Raw genomic sequence first — 25,752 nt, forward strand, 5'->3', positions numbered from 1 at the left:
GAGATAACCTACATCTTAGGGTCAGGAACTAGGTCTTGGTCATCTCTGGGTCCCCAGAACCTGGCACTGCATAGGTCCTCAGGAATCACTTACTTTGGGAGCCAGAACCAGCTGTATTATTTGCATTTGCCCAGAGCAAAATGAAAATGCAGCACTTCCCTCGTGGTCCAGCGGTTAAGAATCCACCTTCTAATGCAGGAGCCTCAGGTTCCATCCCTGGTCAGGGACCTAGGATCCCACATGTGACAGGGTGGCTAAGCCCACCGCTCCACAGCAAGAGAAGCCCAGAAGCACTGCGACTAGAGTAAGTCTGAGTGCTGCAATGAAGGTCCAGTGCAACCAAAAAAAAAAGAAGTGCAGAACAGGGCCCCTCATTCAAAAATTATCAAGAATTTCTAGACCGCAACAGCAAAGCGGTGAACCAAAGTCAAGATCCTGTCACTGAGCCCCGCGTGACTGCACAGGCCTCACGCTGCGGGTGAGCCTGATCCCGCCAGGGCTCAGGATGAAGCCCCCCCTCCCCCGGACTCACCGTCGATGTCAGCGCTCCTCAGGGCACCCTCCACCTGGGCCGTTGTCAGGGAGATGCCCACAAGCAGCAGGATGCTCTGCAGGCTCTGCGCGTCCACCTCACCATGACCGTTGAAGATCTCAAAGTAGCTGCGGAAGGCTGGGGTGGGCGGCGGAGTGGGGAGGGGCGTGGTCACTTCCTGTCTCTAACAAGCATCCCATCCGCTCCACGTACCCCTTGGCGAGCCTCCTCTATCTCATGGCTGGGTGAAGAGATGAGTGAACCACAAGCGTGAAACGCAGAGGAACAGGGTCCGTAGACGCACCTCGCTCTCTAGTACAAGGTCAGGCCACCGGCGCAGCGGGCCGCCTTCACCGGCACCAGGAGCACCCCACTCAGCACTGCTGCTGTGTGCCAGGGACTATGCTAAGTTCTTCACAACCAGGTTCTCATGTAATTCTTACAACAGACTCTTAAGAGTAGAATTCATATTTCCTTGTATGGATGGGGAAACTGAGGCTCAGAGGTTAGAGCACCAGACAGGTCTTTTTGACTCTGAGTCTGTGCCTTGGCTTTGGGGCTCTGCAGTTACATATCTAAGCTGAAGCTCTGATACTTGGGCCACCTGATGCAAAGAGCCGACTCATTAGAAAGGACCCTGATGCGCGAAACATTGAAGGCAAAAGAAGAGGGTGGCGGCTGATGAGACGGTTAGATGGCATCACCAACTCAATGGGCACAAATCTGAGCAAACCTTGGGAGATAGTGAAGGACAGGGAAGACTGGCGGGCTGCAGTCCACGAGGTCACAGAGAGTTGGACACAGCTTAGCGTTACTTGTCTGGATGGACATAGCTTCTAGGATGGGCTTCCCTGGTGGCTCAGCTGGTAAAGAATCCTCTGCCACGTGGGAAACCTGGGTTTGATCCCGGGGTTGGGAAGATCCCCTGGAGGAGGGCATGGCAACCCACTCCAGGATCCTTGCTTGGAGGATCCCCATGGACAGAGGAGCCAGGCAGGCTACAGTCCATGGAGTCACAAAGAGTCAGACAGGACTGAGCAACTAAGTGCAGCCTCTAAGATAACTTCATTTGTCAGGATCAGAGCAGAGGACCCAGAAGGATGTTTCTCAGTCGCAGGACTCTCTCAAGTCCCAGAATGGCATCAATTGATAGAAAAGTTACATCCTGGTCCTAACAAGGGTGGCGCAGGTTTCTCAGCTCACAGCACAGTCCAGGTTAGAATCAATAGGCCTGCTGATGAGACTGGCTCCGCCATTGCTGAGACTCAGGGTCGCTGTTACACACGCTGCATCGTGCTCGCTGCCTACATTTGTATATTGAAGCCTTGACACCGGCACTGCCCACCCCCACTTGTCTTAGAATGTGACTGTATTTGGAAATAATGCCTTTAAAAAGGTGATTATGTTCAAATGAGTCCCTTAATCCAACCTAAGGGGTGTCCTTCAGAGAAGAGGAAATCTGGGCGCACAAGCGACATCAGGGCTGCACACACACAGAGGAAAGGCAGGACGCAGGAGAAGGCAGCCAGCTGCAACCCAGGAGGCAGGCTCCGGGAGAAACCGACCGAAAAGAGGGGAGGAAGAGCCAAACGCACTGACACCCCATCTGGGACTTCTAGACTCCAAAACTACGGGAACGTAGATTTTAAGCCACCCAGTTGATGGAACTTCCTCATGTCAGCCCAAGCAAACTAATATAGTTTCAGTGGGCAAGTCATGGCACTTCTGTGACCCCCAATTTTCTTATCTATAAGGTGGGTAGATAGTGTTGAACATGGAACAATAGACTGGTTCAAAATTGGGAAAGGAGTATGTCAAGGCTGTTGTAAGAGTTATATGAGAACCTGGCTGTGAAGGACTTGGCATACTGCCTGGCACGCAGCAGGGGTGCCCTGAATTGGTGGTGTTCCTGGTGCAAGGTGAAGGTGTGCATTGTCACCCTGTTTATTAAACTTGTAGGCAGAGTACATCACGCGAAATGCTGGGCTGGATGAATCACGGGCTGGAATCAAGATTGCTGGGAGAAATATTAACAACCTCAGACAGGCAGATGATACAACTTTGATAGCAGAAACTGAAGAGGAACTAAAGAGGCTCTTGATGAGAGTGAAAGAGGAGAGTGAAAAAGCTGGCTTAAAACTCAACATTCAAAAAATTAAGATCGTGGCACCTGGTCCCATCACTTCATGGCAAATAGATGAAGAAAAGTGGAAACAGTGGCAGATTTTCTTTTCTGGGCTCTAAAATCACTGCAGATGGTGACTGCAGCCATGAAATTAAAAGACGCTTGCTCCTTGGAAGAAAAGCTATTACAAACCTAGACAGCATATTAAAAAGCAGAAATGTCATTTTGCCAATAAAGGTCCGTAATAGTCACAGCTATGGTTTTTGTAGTAGTCATGTATGAATGTGATAGCTGAACCATAAAGAAGGCTGAGCGCCAAAGAATCGAGGCTTTCAACTATGGTGGTGGAGAAAACTCTTGAGAGTCCCTTGGACTGCAAGAAGATCAAGCCAGTCTATCCTAAAGGAAATCACCCCTGAATATTCACTGGAAGGACTGATGCTGAAGCTGAAGCTCCAGTACTTTGGCCACCTGATGCAAAGAGCTGACTCATTAGAAAAGACCCTGATGCTGGGAAAGATTGAAGGCGGAAGGAGAAGGGGATGACAGAGGATGAGATGTTTGGATTGCATCACTCACTCAATGGACACGAGTTTGAGTAAGCTCCAGGAGTTAGTGATGTACAGGGAAGCCTGGTGTGCTGCAGTCCATGGGGTTGCAGAGTTGGACATGACTTGGCGACTGAACACCACGAGGGAGAGAACGACAAGACACGCTCCCAGAGCGGCTGTATTAACTCAGCACTTGGGACATCACAGGCCTTGTAACTCTCTGACACACAGAACTGAAATGTGGGGACGAGGCAGGGCTGGGCTTAGGGTTGGAGTAAGTGGTGAGCTGCAGCAGGCAGGCAGGCTGAAAAAGGAGATAAACAGAACAGGCCTCATTTAAGATCATCTCAAATGCAGGGTGGTTGGGCCATCAGAGCAGGTGGCCGTCTCTCTCCCCAGCAGGCGGGCTGAAAGTCCTGGGAGGATGCTGGGCCTGTATGCCAGTGGGTCATGCTGTCCCTGAACTCGGCTCAAGGAGGTGGGGCAATGGGTGCTGGACTTAGAAAAGCCCTCCAGAAAGGGTAGAGAGCTTTAAAGCTGAAAGGAGCAAGGGACTTCCCTGGCGGCCCAGTGGTTAAGAATCCACCTGGCAATGCAGCAGGCGTGAGTTTGATCCCTGGTCAGGGAACTAAGATTTCAAATGCCAGGGCACAGCTAAGTGCACACACTGAAGTACTCAAGCCCATGTATTCCGGAGTCCTCGCCCCACAGCTCGAGTCCGTGTGCCGAAATGAAAGATCCCGCCTGGCTCAAGAAATCCTGTGCGCTGCAACTAAGACCCGACTCAGCCAAACGAATAACATTTTTTTTAAAGAGTGAGCTTCAAGGATCCGGCCCTAGGGAGCCAAAGAGTGTATTCAAGGAAGGCAGAAGGGCCCCCCTGGCCCTGCCTGGGGCTCAGACTGCGGGGAGGAGTGCAGGGTGGAAGGAGTGAGTGCGCCCCCACCGCGGTCCGAGGCCAGGGCTGGCCTGCTGGGTCACCTGTGTGCACAGCAGCTTAGGCCCCTCGCAGAACCCAGAGGAAGCGGCAGCTGCTCTTCCTCACAGCACAGGTAGGTGGAGTCACGGGCCGAACTAAGGACACTGGGGAGCAAAGGGTGCCTCGCCCCAGGTGGGCGTTCAGGCTTTTAATTTTCTTGGTGGAGGTGGGATGTGGTGGATGAGTGGGGAGCTGTGTGTAACAGGACTCTAGGGACTCTTCCTGGGACAGACCCCTCTGCACTGTGTCCCCTTGTCTGCTTCTTGTTTGTAGACTTTTAGCCTCTTAGGCCTTCCCGAGTCCCAAAGAATGGATTCAGTCAGAGAAGCGAAAAAAGGCAGAAAGGGAAAACAGTCCAACAAGACTAAATAATACTAGTTTAGACATGTAAGGTCAAGGAACTTTAGTTCCTCCTCAAGGACTAAAGGGTCTTCCCTGTAGCTCAGACGGTAAAGAATCTGCCTGCAGGTCTGCCTGCAATCTGCAGGAGACCCAGATTCGATCTCTGGGTCAGATGATCTTCTGGAGAAGGGAATGTCAAGCCACTCCAGTATTCTTGCCTGGAGAATCCATGGACAGAGGAGCCTGGTAGGCTACAGACCGTGGGGTCACAAAGAGTCAGACACGGCTGAGCGACCAACACTATTACACTACAAGGACTATAGGTAATCTGAGCCTGTCCTCTGAGCCATGTTGCAGATACTGACACCCCCACTCCCTTGGACTGCAAGGAGATCCAACCAGTCCGTTCTGAAGGAGACCAGCCCTGGGTGTTCTTTGGAAGGAATGATGCTAAAGCTGAAGCTCCAGTACTTTGGCCATCTCATGCGAAGAGTTGACTCATTGGAAAAGACTCTGATGCTGGGAGGGATTGGGGCAGGAGGAGAAGGGGACCACAGAGGATGAGATGGCCAGATGGCATCACCAACTCGATGGGCCTGAGTTTGAGTGAACTCCGGGAGATGGTGATGGACAGGGAGGCCTGGCGTGCTCTGATACATGGGGTTGCAAAGAGTCGGACACGACTGAGCGCCTGGACTGAACTGAACTGAACTGACACCCCCACCAAGTGGAAGAAGTTAACCATAAGCTGCCCACAAGCACAGCAAACGGCGACCACTTGCAGGCTGGTTGGAATGAGAAGGTTGATGATGTTGACACCCAGTGACCTCACCAGCAGCCAATCAGAAGAAGGCCCACGAACTGATGAGGAACCTGCGACACTCCCTCACTCTGTCCTTAAACAGTTTTCCTGAAAGCCGTGGGGATTTGGGCCTTTTAAGCTGCCTGGGCTCCTAGCTTGGCGCCTGCAGTAAACGCTGCTCTTTCCTTGACAGCAGCCCAGTATCAGCAGCTGGGCTGTCCAGCGCATGCGCGAGCAGACCTAATGGGGGTCAGGAACATGTTCAGGGCAAGTGGACCTGTTAAAGGGTGAGGGGTGGTCTAGCACAGGAGGGGGCGCTGGAGTCTTGCCTCCACCCCTGGTGGCCTCTCCAGGGGACCTAGAGAGTGGGCTTGTGCTGGAGGAGGCAGAAACGCCTCCAAAAACAAGAGTGCTTTGCAGGGCTTGCTCCGTTCGTTCAGAGACCACTCGGGAAGAGAAGAGGGAAGAGGCGTCGGGTCAACCTTCTGCCCTGCACCATGCCGCCAGCCCAGCGCAGGCTGGGATGGACACAGGGCTGTGGAGTGATCGGCCGGCCTGTACCCGACCCAGACCTGCCAGCCCAAAGACTGAGGGCCCCCCCGGCACTGAGAGGGCCCTCCCCCCACCTCCCGGGAAGGCCCGCCCTCACCTTCCTCCTGCTTCATGGTGAGGTGCTCCTCCGCCCTCTCCTCCCAGGTCTGACACACCTTCAGGAGGCAGCGCTCCTCCAGCTCCTGCCTGCAGAGGACAGAGCCGGGCCCAGGGCACATCCGGCCGCCCACCCCCGCCCTGGACCCCGAAAGCTGGAGGAGCGAGGGGGCAGCTGGGGCAGGAGGGTCATAGGAGGGACCCAGGGGAGGCTTTGAGAGGTCACAGGAGTCTTTGAGTGACCTGGGGGAGCGATGCAGAGGTGAGGGGCATCTAGACAGGTTAGAAAGAGAAGCAGGGTTGGCAATGAGTAAAGGACCTCAGTGTGAGAGACAGAGAGCCGGGAGAGGCAGGGGACGTGGAGGGGACACACAGGAGGGGCAGACGGGCGCGACGCCGGGACGGGAGTCTGGAGGGGATTCAGTGCCATGGGGCCGCGTTCGGATCCCAGCGCTTTCTGGGGTGGCTCCTACCGTGCCTTCAGGCTCCTCTCCCCGCTGTGGCTCAGAAGTTCTGTCCTTCTCCAGGCCAAATCCGACGCGGGCACCGGCAGGACGGCAACAGGCCCTGGAGTGGGGCCAGGTGTCCCCGCGGGGGCGGGCGGCCGCGCCCAGGCCGGGGCAGAGGCTGAGGCCGGGGCCTGGGTCACAGGCAGGGGCGGAGGTAGGCTGGGGGTTGGGGTGGGCACGGGACCCAGGGCCCGGGGGCACCTCCGGCCTGGGAGGGTGCGGGCCTTCGCAGCTCTCCGAAGTGCGGCCTCCTCCTCCTCCACCTCCAGCAGGCGCCTCATGAAGCCAGGCCGGGCGCTGCCAGGGTCCCGGGTGCACGTGGCTGCCACGGGCCCTTGAGGCTGCTTCTGAGTGAGGTCCAGCCCCCTCGCTCCCGTGTTCACCGCCTCCTGGGGACGGGACGGGCAGGCGATGCTGGAGGCCTCCGGCCAGCCAGACGGTCCCACGAGCTGCTCGCGGCCACCTGCCCCAGGGCACCCTCAGCCTCTCCTTCTCCTCCAGGTCCCGGGGAGCCCACATCTCTCCAGCATCCTCTATACCCCTTCCCCACGTCCTCCTCGACCCCTGACCTGGGCCTCGTCCCAGCTCTCCAAGCTGTGCTCTTGAGTGAGCAACTCCCCAGTTCACCCTTGTTTCTTTCCTCCTCTGCAGTCACCGCAGCCTGTCCACCTTGCTGCTTGCCCTCCCTGGAAGTAGGCTCCCTGAGGGCAGAACTGCACCTGCCTCTTTGATCCTATCAACACAGCAGCCTACCCCCACTTGGCAGGCGCTCAGTAGATTCCCATCTACGTGTTCAGCAAATCCAGCACCTCCTACGTCTGTCTCTCCTAGAGAGGGGTGAGCTGTCCCCTGCCCGCCTCCACCCAGGCCGCCCCACGCAGGCTCCATCCCGGCCCTTTCTCCTGTTCAAAGATGGAGCTGTTACCACACACCTGCTTGACCTAAAGTATCAGCACTGCCCTCTCTGCCAGATTACTCCTGTCAGCATGTAAACACGCTATATTATTTTCCTTCTTTAATTAAAATATTTTTAATTATTATTACTTTAAGGTTTTTAAGCTGCGCCGTGTGGCATGCAGGATCTGAGCTCCCAACCAAGGATTGAACCTGTGTCCCCCGCATTAGAAGCGTGGCATCTTAACCACAGAACCAGAGAGTCTCTTATCTTCCTTCCTTAAAAGAAAAACTCTCAGGGCTTCCTTGGTGGTCCAGTGGTTAGGAATCTGCTTTCCATTAAAAATATATATATAAGGAAAGAATCTGCGTTCCAATACAGGGGACATGGTTCAGTTCCTGGCTGGGGAACTGAGACCCCACATGCTCTGGGGCAGCTGAGCCCGTGGACACAGCTGCACAGCCCAGGGGGCTCTGTGTCCTGAGCCCGTGGACACAGCTGCACAGCCCAGGGGGCTCTGTGTCCTGAGCCCGTGGACACAGCTGCACAGCCCAGGGCGCTCTGTGTCCATCGGGTCTGTGCTCTGCACCTAGACAAAGTCCACCCGCTGCATCGAAGAGACAAAGACCCAGCGCAGCCAGAAAGAAACTACCCCGCACTACACAGCCGTTCAGGGCCACCCGGCTCTCCGCCCTGCCTCGAGCAGAATGAGCAGAACGCCTCGCAAGACTGGCTGCACCCATCTCTCCTGTCTTCCCATCTCCAGTCTGGCTTCCGGCCCTACTCCCCAGCCAGACTCCTGCAGGGCGGCAATCTGCTCCCTCCTCAGAGCCGAGCCCACTCTGCCCTTCCGGGAGGGCTTTCCTCTCTGGACCCACACTCTCTCCCCGGCTGGCTCCCTCCCTGAGGCTTCCTCACTCTCCATCCATTTCTGTGGGTTTTGTTTGTTTGTTTTCTTTTGGGGACCGTGCCACAGGGCATGCGGAACACTTCCCTGGCCAGAGACTGAACCCACGTGCCCTGCATCGGAAGCACAGAGTCCTAACCACTGGCCCACGAGAGAAGTCCCTGCATTTCTGAATGTGGTGGAGACCAGTGGTCTGTCCTCAGATGCCTTCCTGCTCCGTACGGTCTCCTAGATGTTACCCCGTTTTCCTCGTATTTACATCTCCCATCCTGACCTCTCTCTCCTTCCTAACTCCAGACATCTTCCTGGTATTTCTTCCGTTCGTCCAGAACATGACCAAAGCAGAACCTCAGGTTCTTTCTGTCTGCTCCTTCACTAGTGTCACTCGGGCCCCAGACTGAAAGCCTCTTAAAAAAGAAAAAAAAACTATCTGGGCTTAGAGCAAATCTGGGCTTAGAATCTGCCTGCAATGCAGGAGACCTAGGTTTGATCTCTGGGTCAGAAATATCCCCCGAAGAAGGGAATGGCGACCCATTCCAGGATTCTACCCTGGGGAACTCCATGGACAGAAGAGCCTGGCAGCCTACAGTCCAGGGTGTTGCAAAGAGTCATACACAACTGACTAACACTTTCACTTTCAAAGTCGATTTACGATATTAGTTCCAAGTGTACAACATAGTGGTTCAATATTTTTGTAAATTATATTTCCTAAAAGCTCTTTTGATTCCTCTTTCTCCAACCTGCCTTTCCACCAGGCGGATGATAACTGTTCACAGGTTGCCCAATCAAATCAGAGAACTAGGAAGTGAGAGAGCTGTTGGATATGGGGATGACTGGGAGGGGATGGGAGTCTCCCAGCCATTCAGGGAAGCTTTGGGTTGTGTGCTGTGACTGAGCAGCTGGCCGGCAGAGATCCATGCCAATGTGGAAAAAACCACCATGGCCTGGGGTGAATTCAGGGGCTCCAAAGTGTAAGAGCAGCCTTGACTCACAACCAAATGCACACATGTGGGCACACACATGCACATGTGCGAACACACACGTGTGCACACCCATGGAAACACGCAGGCACGGACTCACACCTTCCCCAGTTTGACTGTGAATACTGCCCCATTTCTGCCTCTTTCCTCCTTGTCCTGATCTCCCCCCGTCCCGTTCCCTTCCCCACTGTGGTTCTACTTACAGGTGGACGAGCAGGCCCCAGCGCTGGCTGGATCTCCACAGCCTCATCTCTAAACAAGGGAGAACCCCCAGGTGAGGGGGGGTGCAGCTCAAGGCTCACCCTTGCAAGGCCTTCTCTCAGCCCCAGGACACTCAGATCCACCGCTGCAGTTTCATCCCTGGGCTTCTGCTCTCAGAGGGGCTCCTCATTCTTCCACATCCCTTGTGGGGACTTGGCCGGTGAAAAATGGGCCCATGGGGCAAAGAATTCTGTACTAGAGCTACTAAACAGATGAGGAAACAGGGGTTCTGGGGGCATGGCTTGACCAAGGTCTTACATCGCATCAACAGCTGTCAGGACTAGAAGTCACCTCCTCTGGAACTAGCAGAAGAGCAGTCTTGTTGGGGTCAGGGAGGGGTGGGGTGCCTTACCTTGCTTTGGGTGTGTTGGGTCTTGGCGTGGGTGGTGGGTCAGTGTGAACTGTCTTTTCCTCCAGAGTTGCTGTAGGCATTAGGGACACTGCTTCCTGGAAACTGTCCTCACGTTCCCCTGGGCCAGGCTCTGGCAGAGCCCCCTGTGTCCCGAAGGGTGGGGTGTCCACCTCCTTGGGGGGCTTGTCCTCCAGTTGCTGTTCACAGCTGTCCAAGGTGCAGTAAGGCTCTGTTGGCTGCACTGTGTCTGACTCATTGGCTGCCAGGCGACCTGGGATGGGCTGACCCTCTGGGTCCTGCCAAGAACAAAGATGTCAAGACGGGGAGCCCCATCCTGGCTCTCAGGTGACCCTCAACATTCACCCAGAGACCAGCTGACAGTTACTCTGGTCCAAGCACTGCAAGCATTACCTTACTGAACTCTCCCAGCATGCCTAGAAGGTTCCCTAAGCAGGGGTCAATTACTCCATTTTGAGGGATGAGGAAACTGAGGTTCAAAAGAGGCATGGCTTACCCAAAGTCGTAATCCACGCTTCTCTGTGCAGGCAGAATGGGAGCCTGGGGAAAGTGAGGCGATCCTCTTTCCATTTTATTTGTTTATTTATTTGCCACACTGCATGGCATGTGAGATCTTAGTTCCCAGACCAGGAATCTAACCCATACCCCCTGCAATAGAAGCACGGAGTCTTAACCACCCGACCACCAGGGCAGTCTCTGACACAATCCTCTTTAAATGGGATTTTTCAAGGGATGTTTCAAAGAACAAGAATCCTTCATGGTACTCCCTACAAAAGAGATTTTTACATTAACTGATTTCAAGACTTTAATAAGTTGCTATAGTCAAGACAATGTGTGGGCTTTCCCTGGTGGTCCTGGGGTTAAGACTCCATGCTTCCACTGCAAGGCGCATGGGCTCAATCCCTGGTTGGGGAAAATCAAAGCGAAAGTAGCTCAGTCGTGTCCGACGTTTTGCATCCCCATGGACTATACGATCCATGGAATTCTCCAGGCCAGAATACTGGATAGCCTTTCCCTTCTCCAGGGGATCTTCCCAACCCAGGGATCAAACCCAGGTCTCCTGCATTGGAGGCAGATTCTTTACCATCTGAACCACCAGGCAAGCTCCGGAGAAAGGAGTCTCCAACAAATGGTACTGGGATGACTGGACAGCCATATGCAAGAAATGAGCCTCAATCCAACACTCAGACCACATACAAAAATTAACTCAAGCTGGATCATAAACCTAAGTGTTAAACCTAAAATAACAAAACTTCTTGGAAAAGTTTTATCCTATGTTTATAGGATAAAATCATATGTGACTTCAGGTTAAGTAAAGATTTCTAAGAACACCAATAGCACAGCCATAAAGAAAAAAATGATCAACCAGACTTCATGAAAATTAAGACTTCTGTTCTTTGAAAGTCACCATTGAGAGAATGGAAAAGACAGTTGACTATCAATTAAAATGATGCGCAAAGTATCTGAATAGACATTTCTCCGAAGATACATAATATGTGCCTATAAACACATGAAAAGATGCTTGACATGTTTAAGTCATTTGGAAAAGAAAATAAAGACCATAATGAGATTCCACTATACACTTATTAGAATGCTTAGAATTAAAAACAGACCATACCAAGTTTAGGGGAAGATATGGAAGAAGTGGAATTATCATACATTGCTGATGGGGATGTAAAATGGTACAACCACTTTGGAGAAAAGTTTGGCAGTTTCTTAATAAATTAAACATACAAATATCATATGATCCATTCTACTCCTAGGCATTTATTTGCCCAAAAGAAAGTATCTGTACACACAGACATGAATGTTTCTATGTCTTATTTGTAATAGTCAAAAAGTTGAAACAAACCAAGGGTCCATCAATAGGTGAAAGAATGAAGAAATCAAGTTTTGTTTGTTAATTTCCACAGAACAGCAAAGTGATTCAATGATATATATATATACACACTCTTTTTCATATTCTTTTCCATTGCGATTTATCACAAGGTATTGAACATAGTCCCCTGTGCTTAGAGTAGGACAAGAAATTGTGACCTATCCATACAATGGAATAATACTCAGCAGCAAAAAGAATAAAGTATTGGTCTACACAATAACATAGCTGAGTCTCGAAATATTCATGCTAATTGAAAGAAGCAGGACAAAAAGAATGGATACTTATGCTTCCATTTATGGAAAATTCTGGGAAATACAAATTCACAGCTGCAGAACACAGATCAGTGGTTGCCTGGGGCTTGGAATGAATGGGAGAACCGATGACAAAGGGGCACAGAAAACTTTTTTGGGGGGGGATGACAGATGTATTTATTTTCTTAATTGCAGTGATGGTTTTGTGGGTATGCACATGTATCCAAAGCAATAAATTGTACACTTGAAGTATGCACAACTGTGTATCATTTGTACCTTATGAAGCTTTTTTTTAAAAAAAAAAAAACCTAAACCTTAAAAAATAAAAGATATTTTATAGTCAAATAAGTTTGGAGAAGGTACCATACTCTAACCACCTCTTGAAGGGTCCCACAGAGATCAGCAGCTAAGAAACAGCTGCTAGAACATTCTAGTATAAGAAAAAAAAAAATTGGGCTTTGTTAAACCCAGCATGTCCCGTTTTCAATTTTACCCAGAAGCCCGATCTCCTCCCTGCCTTTAACAGTTCCCTGCTCCCTCACCTCCCCTGCGAGTTGGCCATTCCATCCCTTCCTGCCTGGGATTCTGTGGACATTACCTGGCGACTCTCAGGGCCCTGACCCTCCATTGCCTCTGGGTTCCACTGGCTCTCCTGTTGGTCCTCAGTCTCTTTCCCTGAGCCCTGCTGCTGCAGCCCTTCCTGTGTTGTAGGGACCCCGTTGGGGGGCACCCCCAGCTCACTCCCTGGCGTGGCCGGATCCCAGTCTGCTTGCAGCTCCCTGGGCCCTTCCTGGGGGACCCAAGATGACGGCTTCATCCTGGAGAGAACAGACAAAGGGACACTTCAGCTCCCAAACTGGGGCAGGGTTTTATATTCTTCTGAGTCTTTCTGGTGCCCACACGGGGCTAGGCACACCATGGGTGCATGCTTAATGCCTGGGAGAAAGAATGAAGGACTAACATGAATTCCTCCAACCACAAACACTTTGATGTCAATGTTTAAGAGAGTTCGGATTTAATATTTTTATTATTACTTATTACTTTCACTTTTTAGAAAAAAAGAAAAATCAAGGAGAACTGGAATTCATAGTGGTGGGGAGACTTGAGCCTTGGATCATTAAGCTAAAGTTGACAGGTCTGGATTTGAATCTGGGTCTATCTGATCTCACTTTAATATTATGGAATATTTCCTCCAGGCTTCTTCCTAAGGACATATATGCATATTTTCAATGGGGATTAGTTTAAATATCATCTTCAAATAATTGCATACTTTCAGTTATATTGCCTATATAAATCAGTCGTGTCTGACTCTCTGCGATCCCAGGGACCATGGCCTGCCAGGCTCCTCTGTCCATGGGATTCTCTAGGCAAGAATACTGGAGTGGACTGCCATTCCCTTCTCCAGAGGATCTTCCTGACCCAGGGATTGAACTCAGGTCTCCCGCACTGCAGGCAGATTCTTTACCATTTGAGCTACGGAGAAGACCCTAATATAATTCTGCAATATTTTTTCAATTAACAGTATAATCTAAATTTTTCCCATGCCCAGAATCTTTCATAAACATGTTTTTTAATGAAAGCATAAAATTCTCTATTTTACAGATAATCAAAATTTGTTTAACCATCCCGCTATTGTGGGCATTTAGCACACACGAGGGGCTTCCCTGGTGGCTCAGCGGTAGAGTCCACCTGTCAGTGCAGGTTCTGTCCCTGGACTGGGAAGATCCCCTGGAGAAGGCAATGGCAAACCACTCCAGTGTTCTTGCCTGGAGACTTTCACCGACAAAGGAGCCTGGCAAACTACAGTCTGTGGGGTCACAAAGGGTCAGATAGGAATGAGTGACTAAACAACAACAGCGCACACTGACATTTTAAATTTTTTCAGCCTTTGGAATAAGGTGCCAGGAGAAATCTTTGCACATAAAACGTTGCCTGAATCTTCACTTCTTTCCTTAGGGTATATTTCTAGAAATACATGAGGTTAAAAGCAGTTTTTAAACAGAGTCCAAGGCATGTAGTAGAGGGGCAATACGTATTCCTTGAGAATTTTGTTGAAGTTAAACAAGACACAAAAATGCCCCTTGAACACGGCATGTCACAGAAACTTGTGGCCAAGCGGGGGAGCTCAGACAGAAGACCGGCACACATAATTATTCAGTGTGAGTCGTGCTATGGAAAAAAGTCCAGGAGGGGTGAGTGGGCAGACCCACCTTTAGTCCGAGGCTCTCTCCCCTCTCCCTCCCCACCGGGTGGGCCACAGCGGGCTTCTCTCCTGGACCTGCTCTCTGGGAAGCCCCCAGCTCACCCTGGTCCTGCCGGAGGCTTCTGCTCCTGGGGACCGAGCTGCGGAAAGCCCTCCTCTGACGCGTCTCTGCGTCCGGGCCGGGTCTCCAGGGCTCCCAGGGCTGGTGAGGGCTGCGGGCCACTGTCCATCGCTTCAGCATCTGGAAACACAGCCTAGAACAAAGACGCCCACGGCCCCGGCTCAAGGAATGGGCCATTGTGGAGGGGAGACCCCGCGCCTCACGGGAGAGGTGACCCAGCGCCTAAGGGGAGAGGAGACCCCCCCCCCCCCCCGCCTCATGGGAGAGGGGAGACCCCGCGCCTCAGGGGAGAGGAGACCCCGCGACTCACGGGAGGGAAGACCCCGCGACTCACGGGAGGGGAGACCCAGCGCCTAAGGGGAGAGGAGACCGCCCCCCCCCCCCCCCCGCCTCATGGGAGAGGGGAGACCCGGCGCCTCACGGGAGAGGAGACCCCGCGACTCACGGGAGGGGAGACCCGGCGCCTCAGGGGATGCGGGAGACCCCCGCGCCTCACAGGAGCGGGGAGACCCGGTCCCTCAAGGGAGAGGAGACCCGGCGCCTCACGCACGGGAGAGGGGAGACCCCGCGCCTCACGGGAGAGGAGACCCGGCGCCTCACGCACGGGAGAGGGGAGACCCCGCGCCTCACAGGAAGAAGGAGACCCCGCGCCTCACGGGAGAGGAGACCCAGCGCCTAAGGGGAGAGGAGACCCCCCCCCCCCCCCCGCCGCCTCAGGGGAGAGGGGAGACCCGGCGCCTCACGGGAGAGGAGACCCCGCGCCTCACAGGAAGAAGGAGACCCCGCGACTCACGGGAGGGGAGACCCAGCGCCTAAGGGGAGAAGAGACGCCGCGCCTCAGGCCTCCCGGGAGGGGGGGAGACCCCCACGCCAGACGGGAGAGGGGAGACCCCGTCCCTCCCGGGAGAGGAGAACCCCGCGCCTCAGGGGAGAGGAGACCCGGCGCCTCACGGGAGAGGAGATCCCGCGCCTAAGGGGAGGGAGGAGACCCCCTCGCGCCTCACAGGATGGGGGAGACCGCGTCCCTCACGGGAGAGGGGAGACCCCGCGCCTCAGGGGAGAGGGGAGACCCGGCGCCTCACGGGAGAGGAGACCCTGCGACTCACGGGAGGGGAGACCCCCGCGCCTCAGGGGAGAAGAGACGCCGCGCCTCAGGCCTCCCGGGAGGGGGGGAGACCCCCACGCCAGACGGGAGAGGGGAGACCCCGTCCCTCCCGGGAGAGGAGACCCTGCGCCTCAGGGGAAAGGTGAGACCCGGCGCCTCACCGGATGCGGGAGACCCCCGGCGCCTCAGGGGAGAGGGGAGATCCCCGCGCCTTAGGGGAGGGAGGAGACCCGGCGCCTCACGGGAGAGGGGAGATCCCCCCCCCCGCGCCTCACGGGAAGGGGGAGACCGCGTCCCTCACGGAGAGGAGAACCCCGCGCCTCAGGGGAGAGGAGACCCGGCGCCTCACGCACAGGAGAGGGGAGACCCCGCGCCTCAGGGGAAGGGGGAGACCCGGCGCCTCAGGGGATGCGGGAGACCCCCGCGCCTCACAGGAGCGGGGAGACCCGGTCCCTCAAGGGAGAGGAGACCCGGCGCCTCACGCACGGGAGAGGGGAGACCCCGCGCCTCACCGGAAGGGGGAGACCGCGTCCCTCACGGAGAGGAGAACCCCGCGCCGCAGGGGAGAGGAGACCCGGCGCCTCACGGGAGAGGAGATCCCGCGCCTAAGGGGAGGGAGGAGACCCCCTCGCGCCTCACAGGATGGGGGAGACCGCGTCCCTCACGGGAGAGGGGAGACCCCCGCGTCTCACGGGAATGGGGAGACCCCCGGCGCCTCAGGGGAGAGGGGAGATCCTCGCGCCTTAGGGGAGGGAGGAGACCCGGCGCCTCACGGGAGAGGAGACCCAGTCCCTCACGAGAGAGGCGCTGAGAAGACGCGGGGAGGAGAGGAGAGGCGGGGAGGGGCCCAGCACTAAGGGCGCCACAAGAACCTGGAGCCCAAGCGGCACCTTGGCCACCGCTATCCTGACAAGGAGAGCTCGACAGAGCACCGCGGGGGACTTCCCCGCTGGTCCAGTGGTTAAGACTCTGAGCTTCCACGGCAGCACGAGTTCAATCCCTGCTTAGGGAACTAAGATCCCAAAAGCCGCAAGGGGCACCCAAGAAGAAAAATAGAAGGGGCAACCAAGATTTAAAAAAAAGAGAAAGAGAGACCCTGGCAAGGGTCTCTCCCTCCCAGGGAGGCTTCCTCAGTTTCCGCTGGGTTTTGATGTCTATCACTCCCTAGTTGGGTGGCCTTGAGCCAGTGACTCCGAGGGCGCTCCAAGCCTTACCTTAGTCAGCAAACTCCAGGCAACTTGGCTCATTCAACTGATGGTAGTTATAATACAAGATTCCTCTAGGAGTCAACACTAAGGGCATCTACCAAGGGGCAGGGGCAGGGCCAGGGCCAGGTGCCGCCAGGGATTTAACCCAGGTAATCCTCAGCATGACGCACATGAGTCCACGAAGCTCAAGGGCTGCAGTGCCAACCCCAAGATCATACAGCTGGTTAAGTGGTGGCACTGAGACCCTGTGACTATGCTCATTGGAAAAACAAATGGGCAGGTAACAGAAGCCCTGAACATTTGCCCCAGGCTCCTTCCAAGACCCCTCGTTCCAGGCCCTCTTCCTGGGCCCACAAGAAGCCGCAATTTATAACAGAGGCTACAGTTAGAGGGCTATACTTAATCCAAAGAAATGTTGCCTTTTTTATGGTGACATTTTTAGCTCAGGGACACAGTAAAGAAGGCACAAAGGTCATGGATGGAAACTCTGAGTAGCTGTCAGGGGAATAAAAGTTACGGGGGAGGGGGAGGGTAAGGGCCATGGAAAGCTTTCTACTTAGTAGAGTAAGTAAACAATTCTTATTTTCCTCATCCAGCCAGCATCTCTTTCGGTACGAGAAGCCAACATTCTTTTATGGGAGCCTTCCTGCCTTCTTTGGAGAGTACCCCCACTGACTTCATTATGCAAAGAGATCCAGGCCACTCTGCCCTGCCATGGTGACTGATTCAGGGACAAATATGTGACTACAACCTGGGCCAATGACACTGATACCGGAGACTTTCTTCAGCTGTTGCAAAGGGGTTCTCCTCTTGTTTGGGATGTTAAACCAGAGGAAGTATGATGGGAAGATGTAAGCCTGGAGCAGCCAGGGCAATTCTTACCGTTTTGCAGGGAGAGCAGGCCTGGGAATGCCACAGAGGCAGGCAGAGCTGAGACACTCATTTAGCACCTTTATCCAGCCATACCTGACGTCTACAGGCAGGTCTGTCAGTTACCCAGCTGATGTGTTCTTGTTCCTGCCTAGTCTAATCTGAACTGAGTTTTGTGCCACTTGTTGTAGAGGCTTGATTAAAGAAGTCGGAGAGAAAGCCTGGGCATGGGAAGGGAAAGGCGCCTGCTGCGGGTGGAGAGGTAGGCCCTACCTGGCCAACTTCTGATGTGGTGGGCTCCTCACCAGCCCTGTCGCTGGCAGTCCTCAGGGCAGGGCTTGGCTGGGCCCCTGGCACCTCGATCCTATCCTCCAAGTATATCTGGGCGTTCCCGCTGTCCGTCATGCCAGGGCCGATGAGGGTACCAAGTGAGGAGCATCAAACCCTGTGTTCCCAGAAAAGAAATCCAGTCAAAGTTCCACCAAGCCGATTACCTAACTGCCTCTTCAGCAAAGGCAGAGCCTGTAGTGGAGCGAGCACAGCTTAGGGGAAGAAGTAGGGCCAGGCCTGGCACAGGATGGGCACACGGCCCAACCAGGGACCTCCCTGCATGTTTTACCCACATAGTTTCCCCAGTTCTCACAGTAACCCTAGGAGAAAAGGAGGCTCCGGGAAACAAAGTGACTTCCCTGAGGTCTAACACCAGATGGATCACAGAGCAGGAATCGAACCGTGGCCTGCTGGGTCCCCAAACCCATACTCTTTTTCTCTAGAGCAGCATCTCCTAACAGGTGTTCTCCAGAATACTGGCTCCATGAGGGGCACCACAAAAAGGTTCTGAGGCCAAATGTGTCTGGAAAATTCTGAGTTAAAATGAAAGAGACTGGGACTTCCCTGGTGGTCCAGTGGTTAAGAATCCACCTTGCAGTGCAAGTGACGCAGGTTCGACCCCTGACTGATGAACTAAGATCCCACGTGCCGCAGAGCAACTAAGTCTGCGAACCACGACTACTGATCCCGCTTTTGCCGCAACTAGAGAGTCCACGGGCCACAGTGAGGATCCCACTAAGACCCCAGGCAGCCAAATAAGTAAAGATACTTTTTAATGAAATAGGCTCTTTTTGAAGGATTTCTCAGAGTCTTTAATATACTAAATGTGCACGTTAAAGAGAGCCCGAGAGTGTCATGGTTGCTGCTGCTACTGCTGTAGAGGAAAAATCTGTTCTTCCCGGGGCTAAGGAACAAGGAGTGGGGAACATCTGTGTGGAGCCCTAAAGTCTCCAGTGGCACTAGAGGGTATGCCAAATCTCCCCTTCCCTGCCCTGGGCATATCCTCTTCTACAGCTTTCCTTAGTCTCTCCCCTTCTGCCTTTCCCATCCAACCTTCTGTTTGGCTGTACCACCATCCCCTACACAATCATTCTCTTTTGATCTGGGCAATCTCCTGCATTCCTAATCCCACAGACTCCCCCTCCCCCAACCCTTGCCAAGCCAGCCTCTGTGCCCATTTCCCACTTCTCTGTCTCTGCAACAACCCCCCGCCTACCCCCGACCCACCAACTCCATCCTTCAAGCTCCTGCCTCTTCTCCAAGCTTCCAACCACCTCAGCCCTGTTTCTGGCCTTTGAATTCCTTTGCTGCAACATCAGTACCATGTCTATGGAAATGTCATGGAAACCTCTATTCACTGTTCACTTATTTCTAGGGATAAATCCTACCCGCCCAGTGACACCTTGAGGATCTTGACGGTGCTTCTCCCACTTTAAATCCTGACAGACCACCAGCACGCACAGAGGAAACTTCTGTTTGCTGGGCATGTTTGTCAACGATATTCTAACCACTCCGTCCTCAAGGTCAGCGGGTTCGGCCCTGTTTTAAACTGAGGTTCAGGGTGGCCCAGTCCTTTGTCCAATACTACACAGCAAATCTGCAGAGGAACTGCTTTCAAACCCAGGCCTGTATGACTTCTAAGACTGCTTATCTACCATATCACTTGCCTCCAAAGAAGCTCAATTCATTCCCTCACTCACCCGCACAGCCATCAATTGTGTGCCAGACGTACCCAAGCCTGGCACATCATCAGGCTTTGGGAGCACACTGGGGGTCCCGGTGACTCTCACCAGGGGCTCCGGGGACGTGCCCCTCACAGCTGTTGACCCAAATGCCCCTCTGTTCTTCCCTCCCCACCACGTCTCCCCTCCAAGTCCCACCAATCCCACAATGCAAACAAGACCCCTGCACCAGGAGACCCCACCAACGGGAGCAGCTCCAGTCTCCCCGAGGACCTAGACTCTCACTGGGCACAGAGGAGTCAGCACCGTGGCGAGCCCCTCTCTCTTCCCCTGGGGTCCCTCCCTTCTCTCCCCTTAGGCTCCCTAGGCCGTCCCCTTTCCTTTGAGCCCTCCTGCCCCAGACATAGATGACCCATCTGGGAGAAACCTGGCCCCCTCCACACCCCTCACACACACCCCCCATTGTCCACTGTCTCCACTCAGAAAGCACAGGCTCAGCCTCAGAATCCTCAGGCCCCAATATTCCACAGGCTGGGTTTCAAGGGGGCAGCAGCTCCAGAGGGAATCCAGCCCCCTCTTTGTCCCTGTCTGGGGCTTACAACTTCCCTGAGAATCTGGACGAGAAGGGGAAGCCCCCACCCCCAGCAGGAGAGCACGGATCTGAGGATAGAATTGGGGGGTGCCCAGTACACTCTGTTCCACTTTCAGGGCACTTTCTTGCTTGCTTTTATTGAGATTTAATTCACACATCACACCACTCAGCCACTTAAAGTGTACAATTCAATGGCTTTTAGTATATTCACAGAATTGGACAATCCTCACTCCAATTTTAGAACATTGTTCATCACCCCCAAAAGAGAGCCCACACCCCTTAGTCATCACCTCAATCCCCCTCAACCCACCCCCAGCCCTGGACAATCACTAATCTACTTTCTGTCTCTATAGGCTTGGCTATTCTGGACAATTCATTTAAACGGAATCATACTTCCATGGTGGCTCAGAAGGTAAAGAATCTGCCTGCAATGCAGGAGATCTGGGTTTGATCCCTGGGTGAGGGTCCCATGGAGAAGGGAATGGCAACCCACTCCAGTATTCTTACCTGGAGGCTTCCATTGATAGAGAAGCCTGATAGGCTATAGTCCATGGGGTTGCAAGGAGTTGGACATGACTGAGCGACTAACATATATATAATATGTGGTCCTGAGTGACTGGTTTCTTTGGCTTAGCAGATGTTTCCAGGGTTCATCTGATTTGTGGATTGTATCAGCCCTTCATTCTCTTTTTTGGCCAATACTCTACATTTTTTTTGGCCGTGTCATGCAGCTTGCAGGGTCTTAGTTCCCCAACCAGGGATTGGACCTGGGCCACAGCAGTGAAAGCTGGGAATCCTAACCACTAGGCCACCAAGGAATTTCCCCTTTTATGTCTCCATTTATCAGTTGACAGACATTTGAGTTCTTTCCGTTTTTTCGCTATTATGAATAATGCTGCCATGAACATTTATGTACAAATTTTTTTGTGTGAAAATATTTTTTCATTTCTTTTGGGTGTGTACCTAGGAAAGGCATTGCTGGGTCATGTGGTAACTCTATGTGTAGCCCCTGGAGTAATTGCCATGCTGTTTTCCAAAGTGGTCGCATCATCTTACATTACCCAAAGTGTAAGGTGTCTGAGGGCTCCAGTCTCCCACACCTCCATCAACACTTGCTCTGCGTGTGCTTTGTTCTGGCCACTCTAGTGGGTGCGGGTAAAAAGCAGTATCTTATTGTGGTTTTGATTTGCATTCCCCTGATGGCTAATGATGTTGGTCACCTTTTCATGTGCTTATTGGTTATTTGTGTATATTCTTTGGGAAAATGTCTATTCAGGTTCATTGTCCATTTATAAATTGAGTTATTTGTCTTTTTATTATTGAATGGTAAGAACTCTCTATATAATCTAGGTGCAAGTCCTTTGTCAGATACGTAACTTGCAAAATTTTCCTCAAATTATGTGAATTGTGCTTTCGCTTTTGCTGTCCTTTGAAGAACAAGCATTCTTAATTCTGTTACGTCTCATTCACCCACTTCTCTCTTTTGTTGCCTGTGCTCTTGGTGTCATATCTAAGAATCTGTTGGGTTCTTTTTATTATAACATAAATCCAAGATCATAAGGATTTGTCTATGTTTTCCTCTAAGAGTTGTATGGTTTAACTCACACATTTAGGTCTATGCACCATTTTGAATTAATTTTTGTATATGGTGTGAGATATGGGTCCAACTTCATTCTTTTGTGTGTGCAATGTAGATAACTCATTCCAGCACTGTTTGTTGAAAAGATTATTCTTTATCAAACTGTCTTGGCACCCTTTGGGAAAATCAAGTGGCTATAAATGTGAGGGTTTATTCTGATTTTTCCATTCTATTTCATTGCTCTGTGGTCTATCCTTATACCAGTACTATACTTTTCGATTCCTGTCCCGTCATATTAAGTATTGAAATTGGGAAGTGTGAGGTCACTAACTTTATTCCTTTATAAAATTGTTTTGTTACCAAGTGCCCTTTTAAAGTAGTTTCCCCATGGCTCAGATGGTAAACAATCTGCCTGCAATGCAGGAGACTCGGCTTTGATCTCTGGGTCAGGAATATCCCCTTGAGAAGGGAACGGCAACCAACTCCACTATTCTTGCCTGGAGAATCCCACAGACAGAGGAGTTTGGCAGGGTCTGTCCATGGGGTCACAGAGTTGGACACGACTGAGCGACTAACACTCCCCATCTGAGAAACAGGGAAATTTCTCTTGGAAATGTTTATGATGGCAGAAAAACATAGCAGGTAAAGATAAGCGACCTATCATAGTTCTGGAAGCCACATAGAAACACTGCTCCCCTCAAGCCACCACCTTGGCCCTGGACCTACCAGAAAGCCGCTGGATGAATCACAGCGAGGTTGCGCACTGCTGTCACCTCCTCCCATACGAGATGGGCTCTGCTTGAGCCTGCACTCTGCCTGTTGGGTTGAATTGAATTTGTTAAATAGCAGAGTTAACCTGGGAGTAGCCAGTAGGTCCTCTTATTCTTGGCAATAGACATTTAGAAATGCCTTTCAGGCGTGTCTGGCCATGTGACTGGGGTTTGAGAATAAGGCAAAGGACAGTCTGACCTCCCACAGCCAGAGGACAGTATAGCTTCCCTGGGCTGGTCACTGCTTAGTGGCTCCACTACACAATGAGGATAACAATCCTCGCTCCGCCTACCTCACAAGGATTATTGTGTCAAGGTAACCTCTTCCAGGGAGCCTTCCCTGACTGCCCCCAGGCTGGGTGAGGTCTCTTTTCTTAGCTCCCGCACTCCTCTGTGAGTTTCTTCCATCGTAACACTTTTCACTCCATGATGCAAATGATTCATTTTTTCTCTGTCTTCTCCTCTCTGTTAGCTCCATGAAGGTAGGAGCTAGCTAGGCCTCATCTCTGTGGCCCCAGCACCCAGCAACTGGCCTATAGTAGCTCAGTGCCCATCTCTGTTAGGCTGAACTGAAGGGCAAGTGCTCTGAACATGTTGTAAGACCTAGCTACACAGAGTGAGCATTCCCTATGAGATTGAGAGAGGAAGGTGTCCTACATGGGGCAGCCACAAGGGGCCACTGTCAGCCACCTTCACACTGCTTGGCTTCCAGAGATGAAGTGATGGGACTTGGTGCTGATGGTGGACGCTATCCCAAAGTTTAGCTCTTAAGAGCTAGTCCCAGATGCTCTCCCAGGTGTAAGATTCTTCAGTACCTTATTCCTGGGACACTCTATGTTCCCCAGGTGTTGTTCAGCACATACTGATGCAAAGAGTCAGAGTGTGAAAAAGGAAACACAGTGGCTCATCCCCAAATCACCCCTTGGCTTTGGGATGTAGCCAGTTGAATACACACACACACACACAGAGTCATGTACTTTCATTCGCTGAGAACTTAGTCTGTAGCAGGTCCCGTGTTGCTGAATATGCGGGTCCAGAAAGGCAGGGTCAGGGTCCTGTGTTCAAGAAGCTTGCAGTCTAGTGGGAGAGTGGACATGGAAACAGAATGACAAGAATGTGAGGGACAAGACTGTCAGAGTGAGAGGTGCCCTCCCTCACCTCTCAGCATCTCTTCCCTCTAGCTTCTAAGGGAACTTCTGTCTTTGTCACTCCTGGACTTTAGGGAAATGAAATAGAACTAGGAGAAAGAAATCTCATTTCTCAATCTCTTTGTTGTGCAGAAACAGGGTAAAGTTGAAATCAAATGCTAAATCAGTTCACATAAAGAGAGGTTAACTTCATACCCACCAGGATGGCGAATATCAAAGGAAATGGAAAATAAGTATTGGCAAGGATGTGGAAATTTGGAACTTCTGCTGGTAGAAATGTAAAATGCAGCTTCTGTGAAAAAGTTTAGAGCTCAAAAAGCTACATGTAGAATTACTGTATGGGCTAGCAAGTCCCACTTCTAGATGTATGCCCAAAAGAACTGAAAACAAGGACTTGAACAGGTATTATTCACCGATAATTCAGGTGGCATTATTCACAATAGCCAAAAGGTGGAAACAACCCAAATGTCCATCAATAGACGAATGGATAAACAAAATGTGCTCTATTCAATGTTCACCTGAAGTAATGAGGTTACCAGAACCGCTCCAGCAAAAATGGGTTTGCATGAGATCAGCAGAGAATTGCAACTCAGGGTCTGCAACCAAGGCCAACCATGTGCAAGTTCCCCCAGGGCAAGGGGAGCAGAACGCTTTTATTGAGGGGAAAAGGAACCTGGGGAAAGGAGGGATACAGTAAACCGAGTCTGTGACTTTTCATTGGCTGAGTCATTGCCAGGAAAGAAGAGAGTCTTGCTTCCTCTTTTTGGGCTAGCATTGCAGGGTCTGGGAGCTCCCCACCTTGGGCTCCTGACTCTTATTTAACCAAACTTTGTTTATTAATTTTTTATACCATACAGTGAAATATCATTCAATCATTAAATGAAATTCTGATATAGGCTATGATATGAATGAACCTTGAAAATATGAAATAAGTGAAATAAACAAAAACAAATACTGTATGATTCCATTTATATGAGATACCTGGAAGAGACAAATTAATATACAGACAGTAGAACAAAGATTACCAGGGGCTGGGGGTAGCAGGGAATGGGGTGTTATTGCTTAATGAGTATAGGATTTTGGATGATGAAAATGTCTAGAAATAGACACTGGTGAATGTACTTAATTTCACTGAACTGTACACTTAAAATGGTTAAAATGGTAAGTTTATGTTATGTATATTTTACCTTGTATATATTTTAAGAAGGCAGATCAATCCTGTAATAAAGAGTTTATACAGAGTGAGTAAAAGGAGAGAGAGATGAGAGGGAAGAAGGAGGGGGAGAAAGTCTAGATGCGTTCAGTGAGTCGGAGGTTTGGGATCAGCCGTGGCACACAGAGGACCTGGCTCATCATAAGCACTGAAATGTTTCTATAATGAATGAGAGAATGGTAGGGCTTCCCTGGCAGAGAAGGCAATGGCACCCCACTCCAGTACCCTTGCCTGGGAAATCCCATGGACGGAGGAGCCTCGTAGGCTGCAGTCCATGAGGTCACTAAGAGTCAGACACGACTGAGCGACTTCACTTTCACTTTTCACTTTCATGAATTGGAGAAGGAAATGGCAACCCACTTCAGTGTTCTTGCCTGGAGAATCCCAGGGACGGGGGAGCCTGGTGGGCTTCTGTCTATGGGGTCGCACAGAGTCAGACATAACTGACACGACTTGGCAGCAGCAGCAGCAGCAGGGCTTCCCTGGAGGCTCAGTGGTAAAGAATTCACCTGCCAATGCAGGAGACATGGGTTCGGGGAAGATCCCTCATGCCTTGGGGCTTCTAAGCCCCCGGGCCACCACTGTTGAGCCTGAGATGTAGAGCCCAAGCTCTGGAACTGGCTCCTTGTGCTCTGTAACAAGAGAAGCCACAGCAATGAGGAGGTACACATGGCAACTAGACAGTAGCCCCTGCTCGCTGTGACTAGATAAAAGCCCGTGCAGCAATGGAGACTCAGAACAGTCAAAAATGAATTAATATTTTTTAAAAAGAAATAAAGAGAGAGAGTGGTAGAGAAGGAGAAGGGATTCTGACAATTTGACTCAGGGTGGCACAGTGGTAAAGAATCTGCCTGCAGTGCAGGAGACTTGGGTGACTCGAGTTTGATCCCTCGGTCAGGA

The 25,752-nt window shown here is 51.9% G+C and overlaps 1 protein-coding gene across 1 annotated transcript in view; it reads right to left on the bottom strand.

Moving 5' to 3' along the window:
• The window catches only part of SPATA21 (spermatogenesis associated 21), a 35,187-nt gene extending 22,229 nt beyond the window's left edge, over positions 1-12,958 (bottom strand). The window contains exons 1-7 of the mRNA XM_018066190.1: positions 12,948-12,958; positions 12,630-12,849; positions 9,884-10,179; positions 9,474-9,522; positions 6,453-6,877; positions 5,981-6,069; positions 533-670 (exon numbers count right to left, since the gene is read on the bottom strand). Coding sequence (XP_017921679.1) covers positions 533-670; positions 5,981-6,069; positions 6,453-6,877; positions 9,474-9,522; positions 9,884-10,179; positions 12,630-12,849; positions 12,948-12,958 — 1,228 coding nt within the window. The remainder of the gene's footprint in view (positions 1-532; positions 671-5,980; positions 6,070-6,452; positions 6,878-9,473; positions 9,523-9,883; positions 10,180-12,629; positions 12,850-12,947) is intronic.

Source organism: Capra hircus, chromosome 2 (genome assembly GCF_001704415.2).
Source record: "Capra hircus breed San Clemente chromosome 2, ASM170441v1, whole genome shotgun sequence".
In the NCBI taxonomy this organism is placed as follows: Eukaryota; Metazoa; Chordata; class Mammalia; order Artiodactyla; family Bovidae; genus Capra; species Capra hircus.